General features: G+C 45.6%; 1 protein-coding gene across 3 annotated transcripts in view; it reads left to right on the top strand.

Annotated features, from left to right (window-relative positions):
* RGS6 (regulator of G protein signaling 6) overlaps nucleotides 1-22,530 on the top strand; it is a 287,350-nt gene extending 264,820 nt beyond the window's left edge. For 2 of the 3 annotated variants that reach the window (XM_054161559.1, XM_054161560.1), the window contains exon 17: nucleotides 18,198-22,530. In XM_054161559.1, coding sequence (XP_054017534.1) covers nucleotides 18,198-18,248 — 51 coding nt within the window. In that variant the 3' untranslated portion in view covers nucleotides 18,249-22,530. Of the gene's footprint in view, nucleotides 1-4,267; nucleotides 4,322-18,197 lie in introns of all 3 variants that reach the window. The other variant, XM_054161561.1, reaches the window with a different exon arrangement.
* Nucleotides 22,531-24,989: the final 2,459 nt, after the last annotated feature.

Raw genomic sequence — 24,989 nt, 5'->3', positions numbered from 1 at the left:
ACTTGCCTTTACTCCTTGTAAAGGTAAAATGATGACATTGGTGGGCATCTCCACGCTAGCAGGCATCTGACTGCCACATGAAGCAGCAGCCGAGCTGTCATGGCTCAGGTGTTCATGGCAGCCTGGCACAGGGAGGCTTCCTGCTACCTGGCCCTGCTGACAGGTAGGGGAGCATCCTAGACTGGCAGCCAGGGCTGTGGTGCAGATGGGCTGTGAAGCCATGGGAAGGAGCCCTGTCATATTGGTGGAAGAGAAGTTGGGATTTGCTTGGTTTCTAGTGCTGTTTTCCTCACCAGCTGATTCTCTGTGGTCCTGTGCAAATTGCAAAGAGACATGAACCAGATGCAAAATACTATTCCAGCCATTTCGTAGCACTGTACATGCCCTTTGCTTTCTCACTTTGACATGTATGTGACTGTCTGAGAAGCATGGGACCTGCTTCTGGCTTTTTCCTGAGTCAGGGGCAGGGAAGCCATTACCTTTCATTTTCATCTGATGCCCTTCTCTCTGGAACACATAGTTTTCACCAAGTTATAGTCAGGAGAAAAACCCAAAACCAAAGACAACATTTCAGGCCCCAAAGTCTCATACCAAAACAAAAAAAAAAAAAAAAGGATTCAATAACTAACAAAATGAATCCTGGGATGGAAAAAGGGAGAATTTTTTGCAGACCTGCAGTTCAAAAAAACAAGCTTTTGTATATATTTCCCTACCTGTTTTCAGATCCCTGACAATAAGTGTCAGCAAGGCAATGGCTAGGAGGTTCATTCCCTGAAGAACAGGCTCTATTTGCAGAACTCGCCTTTTGAAGCATTGTTTTTATCCAGCCCCCCTGTTATGACTGCTCTATATTGTCCAGGAAGGTTTCTGCTTCAGCTTCTGTCCCCATCTCAGTCCCGTCAGGGCACACATGACCAGTTTGATTCAGTGGCAGGACTTGGCTTGAATTTTGTAAAGCTGCTGAGCAAATTTCTCATAATTACTTCTAATAATCAGTGTCAGCTGGTTTTCCTAAGTTTTTTTCTACTTACACTGCTCTGTGCCAGCAGAATCTACACAAAGGAACTTAAAACTGGGATGGCTGGATAAATAATTAATCGTGAGAAAAAAGGACAATTTGGAGGAGAGAGTCAAAAACCAGTGAGTGGCTCCTGAGTGATGAGATCTGTTTTACTGCACCCTCCTGGGCTAGGAGGTTTTAATCTGCAGTTGGGGTGGCGGTTTCATATTTTATCCAAATGCACATGTCCTTTGCCATTAGCTGGCAGAGTCTGTTGGTGCATTTACTGGCAAAGGTGGCCTTTTGTGCAGATAGGAGGACCATCTGACCTGGCAAGCACGTGTGTTTGTCTGCCTTTGCCCTTTGCACTTGCAGGGAGTGTTTTGCAGATGCTGCTGTGGTGCTGCAAGAGGCACAGCTCTGTGCTCTGCAGCCTTGTTGGACATTGTCTGTGTGGTCCCCCAGAACTGTTCACAGGACTGAGAAAGAGATCTGACTCGGTCTCTTTTCTTCTTTTTCTTTCTTTTGTTTTTTTTTTCCTTTTTTTTAATTTAAATTTTGTTATTTTTAAATTTCCTTCTGCTGTGCCAAGCAGTGTCCACACCTCCACACTGGAGGGATGCAGGCAGGCAGGCAGATACTGCCGCAGCAGGCTGCCAGCCACATGGTCTGCAGGCAAGTGGGCAGGAAGAGACGGAGAGAGGAACAGCCAGCACCCACACCCACTGCCATTAGGCCAGCTCATCACTCTGCAGCCAGCCTGCCTCAGCTGCTTTGTATTTTTGCTAGAAAATGTCATGCTTTGACTCAGAGCCGGATGCCATGGGGATGAGCTTTCCACACATCCAGCTGGTCCCAGCCTGCCATCTCCATGCCAAATGTGCAGGGTTGCTGCAGCCTGTGCTTGCAAAGCACATCTGTGGGACACCATCGCTGCTCTCCATGCCTGCTTCCCCATGCATGTCCTCAGCCATGGTAGGGAAACAGCCTTCTGTGTGCCCCCCTGTGCTAGATAAGCTCTCAGCACCCCAACTAGGTGCTCATCATCTTTGGAGACCACTGTCTTGCCTTCCTGCTAAGTAGGAATCTGCATCACCCTTTGCTTGGTAGCAAAACCAGAGCCAGCAGGTGCAGAGGCACAGTGTGTCCTGTTTTCAGCAGCACACTCTCCGTTGTCTCCAGTGCACACCAGAGCTTTGCTTTAAAATGCAGTTGAGCCAGACACTGATTTTCCAGCCCACAGCAATGCGGTGCTGCAGACTCCATGTGTCTTGCTCCCCTAGGAAACTTTGCAGGACATTCTGTCTTTTGTCTAGGTATTCCTTCTCCAGGGTGAAATTGTGCCTTTCATTTGGCTTCCCAGGAGTCATGCTGCCCCTGCAGGAGACCAACATGGAGACCCAGTGCACAGCTGTGCACTGCTCATCATGATGCATTCAGCCAAGGCAGCAGGACCACAGCCTCTCTTTGTCATCTCTTCTGCCTCAGAGTGTAGGGACACCTCTGAAACTCCTTCAGGGAGGGGATTTGCAATCCTCTGAGTGCTCACACTGCTGTTACACTCAGCAGAAGAATGAGGCTGACATTTCTCTTCCCATTCCTCTCATTTCACATGCAGGGAGAGGCAACTAACCTTCAGTTTAGTGCATATTAAGTATTCCCCTGGGGAGCACTGGACTGGGTACATTACTGCCCCGCTGCCAGCCAGGAAGCCTGCTTTGTTGCTTGGTACATGCTCCGAGTCCTTGGCTCTATCTTCAGTGTTGGCTAAAATGACATGCTTCTAGCTTTCTCTTTGGATACTACTTTTGGGCCAACAGAGCTGATGATGTGACTTCTTCAAATGGTTATAACTGGAGAGGTTGCTTGACTTCTGAACAAAGAATATTGCTTGTCTTAAAAGGGCCTTTTGTTCTGGTCTCCTTTCTGGCAACGTGGTAGGGAGGATCAGCCCCGTCTCTGGCTGGGACATTTCAGATTCGTCTTATAGAAGTTGGAGAGCTGTGGCAGCTGTGATGGATGTGCAGAAGAATCAAAGGGCTTTACCTAGGCTCACCTACACAAGTTCTCATCCAATTTATCTGATATGCTTTTGGCTTTTTGTCCTGGGGGTTGTTACTGCAGCTGAACCTGTGGCAGATGATATGACAGGTAGGCACCCCTGATGAGCCCCTCCAGTGCAATGTTTATTTCCAGTGCACTGTCACACACCATCATTACTGTGGCTTTCTTTTATACATAGCTCCTTATCCCCTTTGCTGCAGTTTTACTGACTTCCATCTTACCACCTCCATGTTGCTAGCTCACCACATTAAAATAAGTTTCCTCTCCTGGAAATCAGCAGCACCCACAGCAGTGAACTCTCCTTCATATTATTGAATTTCTTCTCTTCTCCATAACAGTTTTGTTTTTCTCTTAGATATTCCAGCAAACATGTCAATAAATTATTTAGTTCTTCCTTGTTAGTGACAATTAGATCTCCCTGGTGCCAAATGAATGAAACGCTGCAGTGCGCAACCTTCTCAGGGATACGTTAATAAAGCCATGATGCACACGCTTGTCTTCTTGCAGTGAAGCTGAATGTCTTCCTGCATATGAATAGTCCTGTACTCCAGATTAAAAAAAAAACACCAGTTCCCCAAATCTGCCTGTATCTTTCCATGGCCTTGCACAGACATACGTATGCTGTCTTCTGGTTTGAGGTAACCATTCTTACTGGAAATGCGCTTCTACCCTCTTGGTGAGTGAAAGAGAGTAGGTTCCCCAGCAATGAGTTTGGTGGTGGTTTTCTTCCAACACCATATTCACTCCCACATTGTATTGTAGTATTGTAAAAGTCACAGTTGTTTTTTCCATCTCTCTAAACAAGTAGATGGGAGCCTCCGATCAGCTGTTTGGCAGATGTTAACCAGAATCAGAGGTCCCAGCTCAAGCAGCCACAGAAGGAAAATTTAGAGAACAAGAAATCAATATCAATAGCTGTGAGATACAACAATGCACAGACCTGTTTGAACTGTTCAGAAAACTCGCAGGAGAAAATATGACATACTCTGAGAGCAAAAGTAGTGATGTCTCTCTTTCTTTGAGGGGTTTTGGGTTCTTATGTTTGCTGCTGCAAACATTGATTTCTGCTTTTTACATTTTTTTTTTACAACTTTTTTCCCCTTGCTGCTTCCTTATATTTTGCTGCTGTTTTGAAAGACTGCATTTAAGCTGAAGGGTTCTTTTCTGTATTTTTTTTTCTCCTCACCTTTTTTCCCTGTTAAGCCAGAGAATGAGCAAGGTCGTAGAACTTCTCTAGAAAAGTTCACTCGCAGTGTGGTAAGTTCCTTTTTTTTTTCCACTCCTCCCTTTCCTCAGAGCTTCATTTTCAGTTGGGGGGAGGGAACTTGGATGCTCGACTTTTTATTTCATCCTTTATTTTTGCAGATAGTATTTTTGCAGCTTCTCTTTTAATACTGTACTTCATCTAAATAGCAGCTCTAGAGAAGGGGGAGAGGGGGGAGGAGATGGGAAGCAAAATTCCAAGATGCTCACTCTAGCTTGTCATCACTGCAAAAGCAAACGCAATTTTTGTCTAGAATGAAATGCAAGAGAGTCTTTTCACTGTGTTCCCACTACAGTATTTGTTGTGGCTTTTCCTTGAGCAATGAAGTAGGAGAGTGTGGTTCTCATAGTTCCACTGCAGCAGTACCTATATGATGACACACATTCATACATACCCACCCGTGTACCTATGCACACATACATACCCACTTGTGTACCTATGCACACATACATACCCACCCATGTACCTATTCACACATACATACCCACCCGTGTACCTGTGCACACATACATATCCACCTGTGTACCTGTGCACACATACATACCAGAATAGACTAGACTAGACTAGACTAGACTAGACTAGACTAGAATAGACCAGGTTGGAAGAGACCTTCAAGATCATCGCATACATATCCACCCATGTACCTATGCACTCATACATACCCACTCCTATACCTGTGCGTACATACATACTCACCCATGTACCTATGCACACATACATACCCACTTGTGTACCTATACACTCATGCATACCCACCCACAGCGCTGTGGCTGCTTCCTCCAGGTCCCCTGCCTGTTGGTGCTCATGTGAACAGCTATGGGCAATACCCTTTGACTTATTCATGTTACTGATACCAGAAAAGGAGCACAGTAACAGCAAGAAATGTGACATTGTTGAACCTTTTAGATGAAGGGATGGTGGGGCCTGAAGGTCAGTGGGCAGATGTCCTCTCCTCTCTTGCCCTTTGCCAGTCTCCAGCCTCCATCCAGACCTTCCAAATGGTGGAAACTCATCCAAGTTGAAAGCATGCTGCAGAACAGAATGGCACTGGGCACCAGCCCGGGCTGCCTCTCTCCAGCCCCCAGGGCAGGGCCCCAGAGCAAGACCCACTCTTCTCACTTGCTTTCAGGCACCTGTGTGTGCAGCAGATTTTCTAAAGAAGAAGAGCAGGGATGGGGGGCAGGACCAGTGGTAGATGCTGCAAGTGGGGTAAAGGAGCAGGGTTACTGGGCAGCACAAGGTGGGACAGGCTGTGTGCATGGAGTGGCACAGAACAAGCACAAGGCTAGAGGTGAGGGTGCAGTGACTGTGTCAGTGGGGAACTACTCTTGCGTTGCTCGGTATCACTTTGCCTTGACATGTCATTATTTGTTTGGAAGATGATACTGGGACAGTAGAGATTCATCAAGCAGTTGAGTCCTGTAGAAGCTGTTTTACAGAATGCTTCATAGAAACTTCATAGACCTTGTTATGGTTTTATAACAGCTTTATTATGAAGACTGTGGACTATCTGTATATACAGTATGCATGTTTGCATTTGTGTGTGTGTGTGTGTGTGTGCATATATGTTTATACACTCAATACATACACTTATACATAGAGACAGAAAAGGGGACACTGCACAGGTAAGTGTGAGCTGTTGTAGACCAATTAAGCCTGGAGGGATTCTTTCTGATGCTGCCATGCTGCTGCACAAGCAAACCCAAATGTAACACACGGAGCTTTGTAGTATATCCACTGGCAGGCTTCCTGGGGAATGTATTTATATAGCTAATGCATATGCACACATTTAAAATATGTTGATACAAAATATATCACTCTGCCCATCTGCATATTTACCACTTCCTAGGAGTCTGCCAGAAAGAGGAATAGGCAAGATTTATTTTTAAAAAACAAACTATACAGAAATATTTACACCGAGTGGTAAATTCTGCTCCCAGGTTTGCCAAACACATGGAAGAGTAACTCTCACTTTACTAGGCTTGCCGTGTTTGTAGTAACACAGCCAAGGACAGATTTTTTTTTTCTCTTGCATTTGAATTGAAGGGGGACTTGACAAGCTCAGTTTGGGGTGATAGAGTTATAACGTAAGTACCTGTAGAGGAAATCATTGTAGATTGGCCGGCACTTTGGCTCAGTTTTGTCTTTCTGGCTAGCGTACTGTAAACGTTGTCTTTCATTTTTCTTAATACAGATGCAAAAATGTCTTCCTCAGATGGCATTGTAGCTATCAGAATGAGGAAGGGTCTGAATTTTTTATGCTTTCTGTGATGGCAGTTTGTCACAACCATCAGATGAGAAAATACTCACTCTGTTGGCATGTCATAATGTCCTCAGAGGACAGCATTACCAAGGCAGTAACTTTATGGTGTACTCAGGGGACTAAATTAAGACAAAGTTAATTCTGCATGCTCTAGTTCTCCAAAATGTACTGCGGTTCCCCAGCTGTGTAGAAGTGGAGCCATACAGCAGCACTCATTCCCAGAGCTCCACTGTGCTTTAGTGATTGCTCATTACAGGATCGTGTGCTCAATCTGACTCTGCACAGGGGTGCTGAAGTTGAGCACATGCTTGAGTTTTGGCCAGAGTAGAGCCCCAGTGCCTGGCTCTCTTCAAGGGGGAGCCCTATACCTGTTTTTGCAAACAGAATGATGTGAGATCACATTTCCTGTGATGACTGTAAGAGGAACATCCAAAATAATCTGGGCTAGAACTTTATTTGCATTAAGGAGCCATTGCTGAGATGAAGTAGTGACTCCAAGACCGACTGTGCTACAGACTGCCTGTGGACCTTAGCCACCTCCAGACTGTACTCCTCTGTTTGGCACCTGGAGGGCACAGACAACCCCTGGGGGAATTTTCAGATTTGTCTGTGACACGTGATCCAGAATTTTGGGAAATGATTGAATTGAAGCCCTTGAAGGCTTGGCCTTCTGTGGCAGGATGTTCTTTGGGCCAGGTGCCTCAGGGTGCTTGGCACTTGGGCAGATGCACTGCCTGCGGGGGCAGCCCCTGGAGCTCTGAGCCAGCCTGGTGGGCACTGCCCAGCCAGATATGCCCCATAGCCTTTGCACTCCCCCTGAAATCCTGCCAAAGGTATGGAAAGCAGAAACATAATGCAAAACCTGGGGCAAAATGTTGGGTTTGGATAAAATCATGGATTTTATGGTAACTTCATTTCAAGATCTGAATAGGAATTTCAGGAGCAAAGTCTGACTGAAGATGTGTCACTTAGCAAAAAACATCAGGAAAACTTCATGGAGAGCAGTGAACTAGATGACCTTCCAACCTAAACCGTTCTTCAGTTATATGAATCTATGGTGGTATGTTTCCTTTTTGCATCACTGCTCTCAAATTTAGGGAACTTGGTGCCACTAACAGTGCAGGTGGCATAGAACCAGAACAGGACCATGCAGGAGGAGGTTCATGACCCCCTTTGCACCAAGACTTTCTAGAACCCAGGTGTTAACCTGGTCCACATTAAGAAGGACACTTACAGCAAGATTTTGCCAGGAGAATTTTCACTGCAATGCTGCTTCGCTTTTTATTTCCAGGTCCCTTCAAAGTATCAGCTGATACTTTGTGCAGTGGCCAGGAAGGGGGTTGTGCCCACCACTGCTCAGGTACTCCTGTAGTTAAGGGCATGGTTTGCAGTGCATCCCTGGCAGGTGTCCCCTTGGAGCATGGAGACATCTGTCTGACCTAGCACCCCATGTGCCAGACATCCTCAACCTCCTCACCTTACCTGCCTGAAATCTGCAGTTGTGGTGCCAGTGTGTGTTTTTTGGTAGCCCCCCAGCACAGTCTGGGTAGCAGCTGTGTGGTCTCAGGACCAAATATGACAGACAGCAGTCATCTGATGAACACCAGAGAACCACGTCATCATGATGGAGCAGATCACCACAGGCCATGTGTTGTGCAGTACCACAGGAGCAGAGGGGTGGCTGATTTTCCCCATGTTCAGCTTTTGAAGAGTCATCAAAAATATGTGGGTAGCACAGTGCTAGGATAGACATTGGGTTCCCTGATACCTTTGTCCCTATGTGAGGCTCTTGTGCTGTCAAATCACAGTTATAAAGTTAGCCCAGCCATGCTCTCCATGGGGGACCTGGAGAAGGGCTGATCTCAGAAAGCCACACATCTGACAGTCTGTTGCATCTCTGCACTTGCTAGTTCCCCTCATTTAAAAAAATGATGGCACTGTGCATGGTGGCAGGTTTATCTTAATACAGTTTTCCTTGTGAATACAGCAAGGATTGACATTATGAAAGCAGAGTTAGCCTGTCTTCTCTCCTAAGTGAAGATAAATGGCATCATAAAAATCAGACATCATGTATCATATGCGTTATAAATAATACCTGGGATTGAAGTAATAACTTACTTTTAAAGACACACATACACAGGAATCCATATATCTACATCTCTCTCTTCTGTCATATTTGATCATCTTACTAATTAAAAGGAGCTTGCCATACTATTTTTAGCCATCCAGTCTCAGCCTAGCTGTTTAAACCACTGTAGTTTCCCATCTGCTTTAGAAATGATTTAATAATCAGATAGACAGAAGCTTAGTGCTCATGAGGTGAGATGATCCTTCAGGGCCAAGAATAGAAGGAAAAGGTATTTTAATGAGTACATTTAGGGAAGCCATTTCTGCTGTTGTCTTGCTAAGGAACCTGCCAATTTCTGTCTACCTTGTGCTGGTGGCCATTTACATTTAATAAGGGGGAAGCAGGAGGAGATCCCTTTGTTGCATCTCACAGCATCTTGAATATGATCTCTGAAAGCAGCAATGGTTACTCCAGCAACAAGAAGGATTAAACCTATGAATGCCAGCCTTGAGAGGTAAGATGAGCCTGGGCCATGATACTTGAATTCAAACTTACTGTATTCCAAGGAAGGAATTTCTCCTGTAAGAAAACTGGTGTTACAGTTTCTGACTCAGTATAGAGAAGGTGACCCAATACTGAGAAGATCTCTGCATTTTATTCCCAGCTGACGTTTCTTTAAGAACAAAAAGTGCAGGAAGATAATAAGGTGAAGGAAGAACTGGCTGCTTAGGAAGTAGACTATAGATTAAGAATATAAAAATATAATTATTGAGGGGTTGAACTATATGAGCTCCAGAGGTCCCTACCAACTCTCACCCCTCTGTGTGACCCTGTGAAGAATGGAAGTTTTCATAAGAAAAAGCTTTCTTTAAAGATTCCTGGATGTTATGGATGGAGCATTTTGTACAGGACAGCAAGACATTGAAGAGTGAAGATAGCCTTACTTCCCAAGCATAGGTGAGTAACTGAACCAACAGACTGACCCAGCTTCACTAACCATAGGAGACAGTGCTGCAGCAGGCAAGAGCTGGAATGCAAAAGCTGCTGTAGTCCTTGAGTTAGCAGGGTGGTTTTGTGTTCTCATCTGACAGAATTGTAAGCAAAGTCCCACTTTACTTCCTTAATGACAGTGGAGCCAGTGTCTCACCTTGGTTTCTCATGCAAGGATGACTTTTCCAGGAACAAGAACAGGTTCGGAGACCTTGTATTTGATATACTTGCCCTGCTCAAGTGGATGCTTTCTGCCTGGAGCCTAAAATACCTTTTCCTTGTTGCAGTGGTGTAAAGTAGAATTTACATGGCAGTATTTCCTCTGCTTATTTTTCTGGTGTCTTCTGGATATTTTGTGTTGAACTAACCTTGGCTGTTAGTGCATCCCGGTTCAGTACCCAGTGAAACCCAAAATCCTGCTTTTAGTTTTGGTTCTGCGTATATCCATTTTCATTATGCAGCTATTGAAAGCCGTAGTGTCTACCCTCCCGCCTGCCTGTTGCTTCCTAAATGCTGTCAGCAGTTTTGTCTTGTCCATGGTCCAGGTCCTCTCTGCTGCCACTTTTCTGTTCTCCTGATACTTGGCTTCATCCTTTGGGCACAGCTACTGCCTCATGCTGGCTTTTATGTCCTCTCGGTTTGTCTCCTCTTGGATGAGACTCCCAAGTCTCACTCTAACTGTCCTGGTCCTATTCTTAATTTGTGACTATGATGTTGCATGAAATGTATTGATGGAATCTTAACCTTCTCAGGTGAGCTGTGTGATATTTTGCACAGCTGTGCATCTCTGTGACATATTGCAAATACTAACCATGAACACAGCAAAGAAGGTGTAAGCCTCAAGAAAGAATTGCTGCCTGATATCATCAGGGCTCTGTTTTTTAACTGGTTCCTTGATAATCTCAGAGCTGTCATATACTGTGGCAGTTTTAGGCTGGTGCCTAGGGACATTTTCCACAGATTGAGTAGACAATTTTATTTTGGGGGTAATTCTCTCAAATTAGCTGGGGGTAATTTCAACCCCCCACATATACTTACCAGCTTTCCCACTTTTTCAGTTTCCCAGGTCTACCAGCTTGCATAAATAGAAAACTCTGTTTGAGGGCACGGAAAGTACTCATGATTTGCAATATAATCAAAACAAAGGTTTAAGTCGTTATGAGTAGGAAATAATGGTAGAAAAACTAGAAAGTATAAAAAAGTGATCCACTGAGAAGCTGGTGAAGTGGGTGTCAAAACAGACAGCTAGGAGGGAGGGTTTATAGGGATGGATTCTTAAATTTGGCACCAAGAAAAAGCTTTGGGGAAAAGGGTTATTGTTCTGTTTGGAGGATATCTTGCTTAAAAAAACCACCTTGCCCCACTACTGCAGTGGTTACCAAATACTTGCTTTTGCTGGGAAAAGGTACTTGCATTACAGAGATGATGGAAAGCATCAGAATGTACCTGAAGCATGAGGGGATCTGATCAACATTTGGAACCTGCAGTAACTAGCCAGTGCCAGTATGTAACACTGTGGAGGACTGGGTACCTGGCCTGTACAGTGCATGACTGACTGGCTGCTGTGTGCTTGGGCACATCACATCTGTTCCTGGTGTTGACATCTGTTCCCTACCTGGAAAATGTCTGCGCTGCATGCTCCTCAGTTTGGCAAGCAGTGGATTGCATGTGCTGCATGTGTGCTGCACAGTCTGTCCTATGTGCAGGGGTACCCTGACAGGGTAAGTGTTCATTGTTCCTGCTGGATAAGGTGTTCTTCACTTCCCATCCTACAAACACTGCTGGGTAGAGCTACTGGTGCAGGACTACACCTTTCAACCCCAAGGTCATTGCCTTCCAGCAGTGGGTGAGTGATCCCTGTGTATGGATTTTGAAGTGCTTTGGGACTCAGTGGAGCTCAGGATATACTTAATATTCATTCATTGTCTTTTATTCCAACCACACACAAACTCTGGAAGATAAAAGTCAGTATCTTCCCACTAGAGATAAGTCTAGCTGCTAGCTGCAGATACTGAACCAGGACCAAGGTGTTTCAGGGGGAGGGTGAGCTTAGACCCTGCTGTGATTTCAGCCAAGCTTATTCTCTGCTCCAGAGGGGTTTGATGTTTCGGTGGTGTTTCTCTTTTCCTCTTACTCTGCAAGGTATTTACATATCTGCTTCCCAGTCCCACTGAAGGCAGTTAAACAGAGCCCATTATACACAAAGGAAAACAAAGACTCACACCCTGCTTGAGAGCTAGACCAGCAGCATCAGTAAGGACATTTTTCGAGGTGGCTTGAAAAAGCACTCTACTGCACCACTCTCCTACACCATTGCACACTGGCTGCAGTGATCCATCTGCATGTGTGTCTGCCCACTTTTTGTCAGAAGGAGGGATGGAATCCATAACCCAAGGGTGCCTACCTGGCAGGGCAAGACCAAAGTGCCCCCCTTCAGTGTGGTAAGGTTAAGCTTTCCATAGGCTGCTTCACCTAATGCCAAAGATAGGTTCAAACACATTCCTAGATAAAATGAGCCCAGACTGCTTCACAGCATAAGAGGGTCCTCCTTCCACTTCTGGTGAGATGATAGAGGAGAGTTCCAACTGTTATGAAGCTGTTCTAGGAGTGGGTGAGTAGAGGGCTTGCATTAGGTCACGGTTTGTGCTGTATGCAGCGATGTGCTGGTGTTTTGGAAAGCAAAGTGCAATGCTTCACCTAGGAAATCCTCACAAAATGAAATGGGTATGGACAACACCCATTTTAAGTGGACTGCAGCACTGATCTGTTCCCATAGTGACACAAGCAGGAAGAGAAAAAATCCAATATCAAGTGTAGGAACCTAACCCAGGATTTGTTAGCTTCACTGGTCAGCAGTAATCATGAGAAGCTCATGGAACTTGCCAGTCAAGATGTAGCCCACTCTGTAGCAGCCTGGGGGTAACTTGTGAGACCATGCTGGTGAGACTGTGTGCAGATGCCCCCCTACTTACCCTATACAGATACTTCTCCTGTTTTCAGGCTGTGTCAGTGTGCAGGTGGTGGTATTGTCCACCACATTTTATGTGCTGATTTCTGTCATATATATTCTTAGTTCATATACCTGTGTTTATTTTCTGTTGAACTAAGTTATTTTCCTTTGTTGTTTGTTTTTAACTCTGTTTTGTATTTAACATAGTTAATTTATGTTACTTTATCTTATGTTTGCAATGTATCTTTTCATGAAAAAGAAAATCTAATAAAAGTAATATTCTTTAAATGACACAAAAATAAGATTTCCCCAAAATCTGCAGTGTAGTATAACATTGAAAACCAAACAGTGCAGGCAGGGCCAGAGCCCTGGCCATCTCTTTCTTCTTAAGTAAAGTTTGGTGGTAGGACATTGTCTGCCCACTGCCAAAAGTCTTGTAATATGTTAGCTAAAATGTAGGAAATCTGAGCAGTGCCTGTCACCATGTCAAAAACCTCAGATTCAAGCTGATGGACATAGGGTTCACTTATCTCCAGTGGAGTTGCACATGTACCCCAGTCCTCTACTAGGAGTCTTACAGAGGGATGGGGCAATGCTGCTTCCCAGAAGATGGCTTCTTCCCCAGGAAGGTGATGCTTCTGGCTGAAGCAGTGCAAACAACAGTCTGGGAAAAGGACAACTCTGAGTGCAGAAGAGGAGTAGAAAGCAAGAGTGGAGTCAGCTATAGCAGACAAATTCCTAAGCTCTTGGGTAGAAACATGGAGGTGAACAGTCTGCATGAAAGCGCTTTGGTCTGTATTGACATGGCAAAAAGAGGAGCCTGTGCTGCCATACCAGAAGCTCCCCAGATGGTTCCTCTTCCACCTGCTGCACCCATTGAGCTTCCTGGGGGATAAATCCTGCCTGGGTGTTCAGGTAGGTTGTTGATGGCATGCATGAGAGCGCTGGCTCATGCATGCTGGTGGTGGTGAACTTGTGCATGCTAGATACACAAACTGCACTTTGTGCTGGGCAGAGCATGTTAACAATGTGTGAAACCACAGGTGCTGGATAAAACTAAACTTTCTATCTAAACTTGTTTTTAAAATATTGTTCACAGCTTTCACTCTCAACTGTGCAAAGTGCTGGGTTTGGTAGATAAAAGCAAAGAGCAAGCTGGAAACTCCAACAGCTCTTACAGGAGGTTTGAAAGGCATCCTGTCTCCTTTTTCTGTCAAACCCCAGATACTATTTATTCCCTGTCTTATTTGCCTATGTTAAATTCTTCATTACTATAGTTGCTAATTGCACTTTAGTTTTGTAGCTGCTTAGCAAAGGCTCCACCATCAAAGATGCTAAGCATTTCCCATGACCCTTATGTTTAACCTTCACTTTACTGGGCCTCAGTGAGGGAGCCCTGATGGTCCACAAGTGCTGAAGTCTGGTCCTCTGTCTACCATCTAACCCAGCAGTAGTATAGGCCACATACTTCAAAGTCAGATTCTGGGGGACAGTTTCATAAGATTTATTAAGAATTCCCTGATGTTTTTCTTTGGTTACTCCAAATTCATATTTTTCACTGCCTCTAAAACCTGGGGCTCCTGTCATGCCAGCATTCAGGGGTAAAAAAATCATTCACTTAGCTGCACAGAGAGAAGCAGACGTCACTTTTACCAAGACGCAGCGAAGCTGCACGCGATCCTTGCTTGAAAGCTGTGTTACACCTCAGCTGCTTGCAGGAGATGAGAGAAAAGAAAGCCTTCCTGCATCCAACATGACACACAACATATGTCCTACCACATATGCCCTACTGCTTGTTCTATGCTATTTGAGCGACAACAGTCTGGGTTTTTAATTGTCGTAACCCTAATTAGTAGTGACAAATATTTTGCAACTGGAGGACTGGGGATTTCTTTGCAAGCTTTAGACCCCATGTAAAAAGTTTATTCCTATTATCCACTTTAATCTTGCCTTAAGTCATTCAGCATATGCATAAGACAGAGTAAAAGCAACGCTGTAGTGTGCTGAGCTTGATATCCTTTGCTTCCCAAATCCTCTGCCAGCACAGCTTGGATGAAGTTTCTCCTGGAAATGAGGCAGGGGTTGTTGATGTTTTCTTTCGATGGGGAAAGGAGAGTTAGAGGTGTGGGGACAGCCACTGGCTTCATGCTAAACAAAAACATGTGAAAGGAAAAATAATTAATTTTGGTTTAGTTCTTTTTAAATAAACTGAGTGTTCTTTGTGCCAGACTTGCACATTGCAATAATCCAAAATTTCCTCACTCTGTCAGGCGTTTCCCAGAGGGAATCCTGGCTGAGTGTCAGATGAGCCCTGTCTTCTTGGGCCTGAACTTTTTTGGCATGTATTGCACCTGACTATGAACTGAGAGAGCCACCTGCAGCCCTCAGAGCAGCCTTTCGCCTGACTGGCTCGGATGCTGGGGAGTGGGCCACTGCGCCATCCTGAAGGAGCTGTCACTTGTGCTATGCTCTGGCATTCATCATTTGGCCACCATGAGCGTTTTGTGTCTCTTGATAGACTTTGTGCCTAAGAAGCCCTGGAGGGAAACACCTGAAACAGAGATCCTATGGGCTAGCCTCTCAGCTGGTGTAAATTGGTGGCAGTTCTGTGAAAACATCTGGCTCATGTGGATTTACCTTGGCAAATGGATCCCATCCAGCATTTCCACCTTTAACAATTTTTGCTCTCTACTTCACTTTAGTAACAGGAATCAGATACCGGTTTTCCTAACAAAATGTAGCTTTTTCCATGATCCTCTTTATTTTTCATTTTAATGAGGATATCTAAGATGAGAGAATCCCAAACCAAATTCCTGCATCTCACCCACCTCCAGCCCACAGATCCTCATATCACTCAGACCCACGCCATGAGTCTGCCACCTCTCTCTGCACTGGATTGAAGCAAAATCTCCCACGCTATGGTGCCGGTCACTGGGGGCCACTCCTGCACCAAAGCTGAACATTACACTTACACCCCAGCACTCTTGCTTGTATCCAAAAATTGCACAGCATTAATCCCACAGTGTGATTTCAGAGATCCTTTCACCATCTGTGTAATCACAGAGGTGGACACAATAGCTGAGCAGACAGCATTGCTGCTTGTTTCTTGCTGTCTTAAAACAGAGCTTCTCCCACCCATCTGTTTGTACGCCCCAGTGCATGAGGCTGGTTTGGCACCTCACGCTTCTCTGACTCAGTTATCCTCCTGGACAGCCGGGCTCCACTCTGGGAACTCATCCCAACCTGCAAGCAGGAATTCTGGTGCAGAGCCAGGGGTCCTGGGCTAACACCTTTCCCGCAAGATGGGGGAGCTGCAGATGGAGCCCACTGCCTTTGCCAGCAACTAGAAGCAGAAACCCTTGAGAGAGGTTTTAATCTGTGCAAACCACAGCCACCAGCTCCATTTCTGACCTGCCACCTTCTCCAGGACAGCCTTGCCATCAGCTGCCCTCTCCCCTTAGCCTGCTTTGAACACAAGCATGTTGAAATCAGGGCTGGATGTGAAACAGCATTAGCTTCTCACCCTCACTGGACCCTGATGCAAGGAGCTGGCGTACCCCCAAGCCGCCTGCCTGTGAGAAGATAACAAGAGGAACTGCCTGTCAGAGATTAGCTGGAGTCTGACTGAGTAGTCATTATACAAACCAAAGGCTTATTTGGGTTTTTCTTCTAAGGAAATATCCAAATGTAGGTGGAAACATTTTTTTTTTTCTTTTAAAAATTATTTCTAAACCCAGCTGTTTTATTCTTCTAGAAATCCACACTCACATCTTTATCTTACTCTTCCCATAAATGGGATTCAAGAGCTGATAATCCATAGTGCTCTTTCTACAGTATTCCTTAATGGCAACAAAACGATGGTTGTGGATGCAGCTCCTAAAGCACTGCCATGTTGCCATGCAGAAGGCTTGCACATCTCCCGGGGTAGCACTGGGCTGAGCATCCCAGAAATGTATTTAAATATGATAATAATTAATAATAATGATTAATAATAATGTCTAGTGAAGGAAAAGCATACTTGGTTAAATAGCAGCAGCACTGGCATGTCTCTGAGCTCTAGGACGGAGCTGGTCCTTCCCAAGCCACGCCCTGAGTGCGCACTCCATTGTTGGGACAGAGGAGGCACAGAGCTGCAACTGTGGCTCTCTGGGCCCTGGCAGGACAGCCCAAATGCCAACAGTCTTTCCAGCAGCCGACTGCTGACGTACAAAAAGCAGCCAGATTAGGCCATGTGTGTTTGTGCAGCCGAGCAAATTTTTTGGTGGAAGGCACACATCTGAGTAACAGAATGAGGCTTCTGTAGGGAACAGCTGAATCCTCCTGAAACAGCCCTAAAGGGGAAGACTTTAGAAGGGAGGGGGAGTGTTTCTTTTTTACTTAGGGTGTTAACTTGTTAAACGAGGCTTCTTTCAGATGACTTGCTAAATTCTACATTTCAGATTTTCCTACGTTTTGCACATACTCCTTTTCAGTGTATAATCTGTGTCTCCTGCTCTTTTTGATGCTCGTTCTTTCAAACGGCAATTAGGAAGACTTTCTGCTGCAAAGGAAATCTTGGCTAAATATAGTAACACAGAGGAGGTTGTTGAAGAGCTGCTAGGTATTCCACAGCTCTCTGGTATTCCCTGGATGTTTCTTTCAACCAAGACTTTTTTTTTTTTTCCTTTCAAGAAAAACATGATTTTTCAAGAGGAAATGCTCACCAAAGAAACACAGCAAGTGGTGCAACACCTGAAACAATTTTTCAGTTCCATCATTAATCACAAAGCCATCGGTCTCCCTACAGATGCCCCCTTCCCACTGCCTGCAAATAGACAAAATTGGCTGCAGGTCCTCCCTTGCTCTGGAAAGCAGGGGCTGCATGGCCTAAGCTGGGAAGGGATTCAGACATGCAGGCAACCTCCCTCGTCTGATTCTGACAGTCACTGGATGCCACAGTGTGGCAAGTAAGGCTGCCATGGCCACACACCCACGTGTGTCTTGGCTAGGTGGCTGGGGAAAGTAGGGAGGCCATAAGGGAGTGAAGTGACAGGAGACCAAGGAGTGGGCAGGTTGGGGGGCAGCAGGGTAGTAACAGATTGAGCTGTTTCTGAAACTGCTTCTTTTCTAGGTCTGTTTCTGAAGGATGCTGTGCAATTGGTTCTGGTTCACAGGCTGGGGGGGGGGCATCCTAGCTTTCACTGCACCCTGGGTTCTACAGCCCTTCCTGACCTGGGGTACTGTTTTGCCACCGGTAGCACAGTTCTGGGCAGGAAAAGTAGCAGCAAGCATAGAAAAAGGCTTTGTTTCACTAGTTCTTGTGCAGCTGGAGAAAGGAAATACAAGACAGTGTCCTGGGACACAGCCTTGAGCGATAGTCACCTGGTTATCACCAGCCACAACCCCTTGCCAAACCATGTGCCTGGGGCAAAACCACAGGCACCCAAAATGTTGGGGATGTGCTCAGCCCCATCACCTCCCTCCATTTTGGCTGGGTTGGGTGAACAGACATGTGTGCCGCTCTGGGGGAAAGACCCCCACCCCTCACTCACAGCCAAACCATCCCACAGCATCACTCACACCTCCGTGTCTCTTCTGTCTGTCTGTCCTGCCCTCCAGGGAAAGTCTCTGGCAAGCAAGCGTCTCACAGGCCTGATGCAGTCCTCCTGATGGCTTCAGCTGACCACCCCGTGGAAGAGACACCTGGGACTACTGCTGGGGAAGGGGCATTTTGGGGAGAGCAAGTCCCCATGGGGGAGAGAGCCTGAGCAAGCACAAGTGGAGAGCCACATGCCGGGGGAGCGCCTCTCTTCATAGTTTACATCGACACTTTCCTTGCTGCACAGCTTCACACAAATGCTGAGCTCTGTGCAGGTACTTTGTTTCTGACCAGGGTTTGGAGGAGCACACTTCACCATACTCAGAAGAACAACAAGGCAAGGGCTTGCTGTCTTGTTGTTGAAGGAAATGGACCCAGCTGCCACCTGGAGAAAGAAGAGCTGAGAGAGATTGATATTTTCCCTTCATCTCTTCTCTCCCTGGCACAAACATGGCTGAATAGATGGCACTGCAATCTCACTTGCTCCCTTTCTTGTGGCCATCTGGACCAAATAAAACATCTGCTGGAAGCTGCTGCTGCTTCTCACAAAGTCTCAAATGAGTTTCTCCTGCAGATTCATTGACTTTAACGTTTGTTTTTCTTTCCTTTGTCTCCCCTCCTTTAAAGAAATGTAAAAACAAAAAAAGGCCACTGTTTAAGTTCCTCACTCGCTGTCCTTCCAATAGCATGTAGCATGTCCAGAGATGATGGCCAGATCCTCAGCTGAAGTCAGGAGAGCGTGAGTGATTTTCATCACCTGAGGAGGATCTGCTCCACTGAGTCAGACTCTGCTCCTGGTGCAAATCCTCTGATGTCAGCGGAATCGCTCTGCATGTGTGCGTAGTGCAAACGTGATCAGACCCTGCCTCACGCTCAGAAAGTCATGGTTTAGATGTGTACTGTACACACACACACACACACAGTATTTAAAAGTGAGTTGTTTTATATTGTATTTGGTTTTCTATTTATTTAAGGTTTTGCATAATTACTCAGTGATGGATGTTCAAACTGTACTCCAAGCACACAGAAATGGACTCCAACTCCAGTCCCAGAGGACTAAAATCTGCTCCTGTTGTATACAGGGAAAGGCAACTCTCATGTGGGCAGGTGTCAAAATTCCAGTCTACAGTGAGGAGGGAACTGATGGAAATGAGTCTGGCAGAAGTAGGGTGTGAATGGGCCGGGCACTGGGTGCCAGGTAACCCTTCCTAAACCACAGTGCACCCATAATGCTCAGATAACTGACTGCACTGAGGAGCATCATTGTAAGAGTGAAAGTGTACCACTGGAGGAAACAAACTTCCTAAAACTCGTCTGACCTACAGCCCATGAATACAACTGCAAGAGCTGACCCCATAGCTTGTTTCAACCTATCAAGAGTGTTTGGATGAGGACAGAATTGAAGCAACTTCAGTTAACCCCCCCAGATATGCTAGCTACAGGTAGGAAGCTGGACTGCATTCCCTTACAGTATATTGCCTATATATGAACATTTCAAGGCTCAATTGACTTAGTGCCACAAACCCTCTTGTATTTCTCAAGCAATTCAGATCTGAAGCATATGTGAAAATAGACATTTCTTGTTCTTCTTCACTCATGCCAAGGCAATTTGGCGTTTTGTGCAGGTGGTAGAAACTAATGTATGGTTACAAGTCTGTATTCCTACCTAGGCAAAACCATCTAGCAAAGTAGACAGCTGACTATCAACAATATTCACTTCTGAGGCAAATATTATTCTAGTATCTAAAGTCAATGTGTGTACAAAATCAGGCCAGAACAGTTTCTGTCACAAAGAGGCCCTTCCCTCTCTACCCATGACAATTTCTCATTGATACCTCTTTCTTTATCCTCCAGGAAAACTCCTGTTCCTGATTATACTTAAGGTCCACAAGATCCTCTACACCTGCATGAATGTACAGTAGAATATGATGTATGGTATTTGTTCTTCACATGCACCTGTTCCCATAGACAGCCTGTTGTCTGAGGTCTTCAGATCTCATTCATCTTACATATACACACAGTTCCAGGACTGCAGAACCATCGTGGATGTGTCTGTACATTCATGTGGTGTCCTGCCTTTGAAGGGGACATTTGGTCCCCTCCAAACTGTCCGTAAACAGGTCCTTGTCAGACCTGTTTGTCCTCTGTTGTCCACTCAGCCAAAGGATCCCCTCGGGTAATCTCAGAGTCTTCACGTAACAGGCCCAGTTGTCCATTCATGCATATTCATACATGTCCCTTATGTCAGCCCTAGGAAAATGCAAAGGCTGGTTCTTCTCAGAGCTTTGTGGATGGTCTTTTTATCTGTGTCAAACCTGGCCTTGCCATGTGTCACTAGAGCTCTGTAAACCAGCAGCTGCTCACACCCCAGGGCTACCCAGCCTCCAGGCTGAGGCATTTCCCACGGGAGGTCAGTCATACAAACTCCCAAACCCGGTCTGCAGAGCATTCCTGAGTGGGATGCACATATAAAGCAGAGACATTAAAGTGTTACCAGGGTGGTCTCTGCTTTGCAGTGACTTCCTTCTCCTGGGGGAAGGCTGGGTAGCCCCATGGAGATACTCCTCAATGTCCTGTAGCATGGAGGCACACATGGGCACGATGGGAGGATGATCGTGGGTGCAGGAGACAGGTGGGATTTGGGTTATGCTATGTGCAGGGAGCAGCAACGCCAGACTTTAAGTTGGAGATGTGGCACTGCTCTGGGAGCACAGTGCCTTGCTCTGTCCTTCCTGCTCTGCTGCTGCAGGGTGGTCGTGTTGGCTACCGCAGTGTTTTGCCTGTGGGGAATATGCTGTCTTTGAACAGTTGAGTGCATGGAGGGAATTTTTACAGCCACAGAGAGCATGCATATGGGTGTACATCAGGGGGCCTGGATGCTGAACAGCTTGCCATTTAAATGTACACTTGTGCAAGCTAATCTGCTCAGTAATGGCTAGCTGAGCGGACAGAGTTGTGTATTCTCTGGAGAGAGGAAAGCTCTGCTCCTCATTTCCTGACTAAATTTGTCTAAACCAAACATGAGAGTCGACACGACCTCCTCCTGGGAACATGTATGAACTGCTCTTCACTTGTCTTTTACTTCACATGTAACTACTTCCACATGAACCGTGTCCTTGAATTATTGCTTTTTAATGATATTGCTTATTCCAAGTGATGCTACTCTTGTACACTCACCAGTATCCCACTGAGTGTTGCAAGCAGTAATCTGCTGCTTTATAAGCGTCCCATGTCTTCCAACTACCTCATCATCCTGAAGATGAGTTAGAAAATCAGCTTTTCACCTCTATTCATGTTCTAAATGGCATTGTTTCAAGGAAAGGCAGTTTGGAAAGCTTTTATGATGTCCACATTGTGCAAGCTTAGCTACAAAGCTTCCCATACTTACAGGGCTATGGCTGTGAAATATGGCTGTACACTGTTATTTGGATAATAGAGTATCCGGGGCATTTGTGGCTATTGTGGTGAAATGGCAGCAGGACAAGCACTGGGAAGGTTCCACAAGCCTGGGCAGACAGCATTGGGCTTAAAGCAAATGGATTGATGTACTCTGAGTATAACTCAGCACTAAGATCCCATAGAGTACTGTAATAAAATGGTAGCAGGGCAGCCATAAAAAGTGGCAGTAAGCTGACATAATAATACCAGGATAAATGTAGCAATAAGGTACCACAGGCCACTGCAGCGAAGTAGCATTTTGATAATGCAGCAATAAGACACAACAGGCCCCTGCAGTAAATTAGTCTGGGGAACAAGGCAGTAATAAGGGTGTGCACAGACAAACGGCCATGCATTTGCGCCGGGTACTGCAGCAATAAAGATGTCCCAGTAATAAAGTTACTACAGTAACACCACCACGATGCACTGTAAAGTTGTATCAGGATGCTTCCACGCTGCAGTCAAATCCTACAAGAGGTGGTAGTGAGACAATGAAGACAAAATACGCCCCCATTTTGAGCTGCAAAATATGATTTGGTTTTCAGTAGCCCAAATTCTGGAGTGATTTCAGCAATACCAGTCCTGTCCTGCTTACAAGGAAGCTGGGGCAGGAGCATTCCCCCATCCAGTCTATTATTTTGGTCTGAAAGTACAAAATCAATTCATTGTCTCTTCAGCCAAAATGCCACAGACTGTGGTGAAGTTCTGGTTAGTCCTTATTCAGGTGAAACCCTGGTAATTTTGATGAGTCCTTTGCCTTGGAAAGGATTTGGCTCTCATCTTCTGGCATGAGTGATGCTTTTAGTCTACAATTATTTCTGTTTTGGGGTGGGGGAAGGGGAACCCAGCTACAGAAATCTGACTGTACTGGTCTGTTTCCTGAAATCCACAAATAAATTGAGCATCCTGGAAAAGTCAAAGCAATAAGGACCAAATCTGTTCTGTCTGTCGTACACATGTGCATACATGAGGAACCAGTCCTGCTGGAATCGGTGCCACTCCTGGCTGCATCCACGGGCAGGGTTTGGCCTATCTCTGCTCTCAGTGGCTCCCCCTGGATAACAGAAGAAGTGTGTCTTTAATATTTTTCCTCCTTTCTTGCTTTTCCTTTCGTCATTTATTTTATTCCATTTATTTATTTAATTAATTAATTTATCTATTTTGCTTAACCTCTATCTAAAATGTCCTTAGGAAAAAAAAATAATCAGTTGGCCATAAGACAGTATGCAGCACAGTGGGCAAAGGATAGATGTGTCCTTCTGCTGCCTTTGTGCCCTTCAGCAGAGGGTAAAGCATTCTGGAGAATAACCAACAACCACTGTTGCATTCAATAATCATCAGACATGGAGGTTTAGTCAAAGCGTCTGTGTCAACAGCAAGGCTTGAATGGAGTGTGTGTGCTCGATAACAAGTTGTTCTCCTGGGAAAAGGATGTAAATAGGGCACCACTACAAACTCCTGACTAGCAGGGGGAACTCACAGCTGGCTCTCCCTCCTTCGGCCAGCCCAAAGAGATAGGAATTTTCTGCCACATCTTTCCGACCCTTTCACAACACCTTTGCTATCCCTTTATGTGGCTTCCTCTGTCTCTAGCTGAGTGTGATCAGTTGAAGTTTTGAGCGGTGCTCTGATGTACCTTGGCTTGGTGCTTGCCTTAAACTCCTCGGCTTGCTTTTGCTGTGGTTTAATGATTAAGCAGGATTATTAAAGTAGAGCTCACAGTAGGGTAAGATAGGCTGGGTTATCATGATTTCATTTAAGCTGTGAGCAATTTTGCAGCTTCTCAACACTGTTTATAACCTCAGATGGGGAACAAGTGAGGCAGCTTCTCAGCAGAACAGTGAGCTGGTGAACAATACACTATCTTCATGCCCATACGTGCTTTGAACTTACTGGTGAGGAGAAATGCTTTGTAGTAAGAAAAGTAATCTCACGGCAGGAGAGAGTCAGACCTGATCAACTTTTTCATACGATACAGATTTTTGCTTTGCCAGCCTCTAGCATCTGCAAAGCTTGCAGCTAAGAGCCAGCAACCTTCTAATCCTGCTGCTAAGCGTTTGGAAACAAGCTTTTCAAAGCCTGTTTTTACAGAGCAATGCTATTACTTGAAGCCTTTTAATGTGAATTTATGGCTATTGCCACAAGTGTCAGGGTGGGTGCCCTCCCGCATTTGCAAGAGGAAAATGTGGATTCACCCCACACAGAGGCTGGGTCTTAATGGGCAGAATTCAGGAAGCTATTTGCAGGCTTAGGGCTCAGATGAGTTGCAGGTGGAAGAGTCTAATGCTGTATGAGATGGGCAAAAAGTGCCCAGGTCATCCATATGGGGCTGACAGCAATGACGTTGGATTTACCAATGTGTTCCTCTCCAGATACCCAGAAGCATCTTATGAGGCAGGGGATAATTCTCTGTGGGCAATAACAAGAATCACAGAATGACAGGGGTAGGAAGGGACCTCTGGAGATCATCTAATCCAACTCCCCTACCAGAGCAGGCTCACCTAGCACAGGATGGCATCCAGGTGGGCTTTGAATGACTCCAGCGACAGTGGACCCATAACTTGTCTTGGCAGCCTCTTCCAGAGCTCCACCCCCCTCAACATAAAGTGGTTCCTCCTCATGTTTAGGCGGAACTTCCTATGGTCAAGTTTGTGCCCATTGTGCCTGTCACTGGGCACCACTGAAAAAAGACTGGCCCCATTCTCCTGACACCCTCCTTTTACGTATTTATAAGCATACATATCCCCCACCCCCCCCCCACCCCAATCTTCTCCTTTCCAAGCTAAAAAGCCCCAGGTCCCTCAGCCTTTCTTCATAAGACAGGATACCATTTACCTCCTTAACCACGAGGGAACATTGCTGGCTCATGGTCATCCCGTTGTCCACCAGCACTCCAAGGTCTTTTTCCACAGACCTGCTTTTCAGCAGATCAGCCCCCAGCTTGTACTGATACATGAGGTTATTCCTCCCCAGGTGCAGTATCGTATGCTTGCCCTTGTAGAACTTCACAAGGTTATTCTCTGATCTCTGGTTGTCCCTGAATATTGCCATCTGTCAGAAAAGAGACTAAATTGAGCTTCTCTCGTTGACCTTGGGGACTAAAACCATGCTATCCTTTCATAAAGAATAGGTGACAGCCAGGCCTGAGCAGCACCTTCTATGGGTGGACTAGGAAAACCTCAGCATGAAAGCTTGTTCCATTTTGGACCCTTGACAAGAGTTTTCATGTCCATCCACGTGCAGCTTGTTCTTGCATGCTGTAGAGCTTCATAGCCCAGCACTGTGGGTGTCTGATTCTTGTCAGAACGCAGTGTGAACCTGATGCCATGTGAATTAAGGCACACCAGACAGAAAATTCAGGCCATGCTTCATAC

This window comes from Dryobates pubescens, chromosome 5, assembly GCF_014839835.1.
Source record: "Dryobates pubescens isolate bDryPub1 chromosome 5, bDryPub1.pri, whole genome shotgun sequence".
Taxonomy (NCBI): domain Eukaryota; kingdom Metazoa; phylum Chordata; class Aves; order Piciformes; family Picidae; genus Dryobates; species Dryobates pubescens.
The sequence above is the reverse complement of the archived record's forward strand: the minus strand, read 5'-3'. Positions and strand labels throughout refer to the sequence as shown.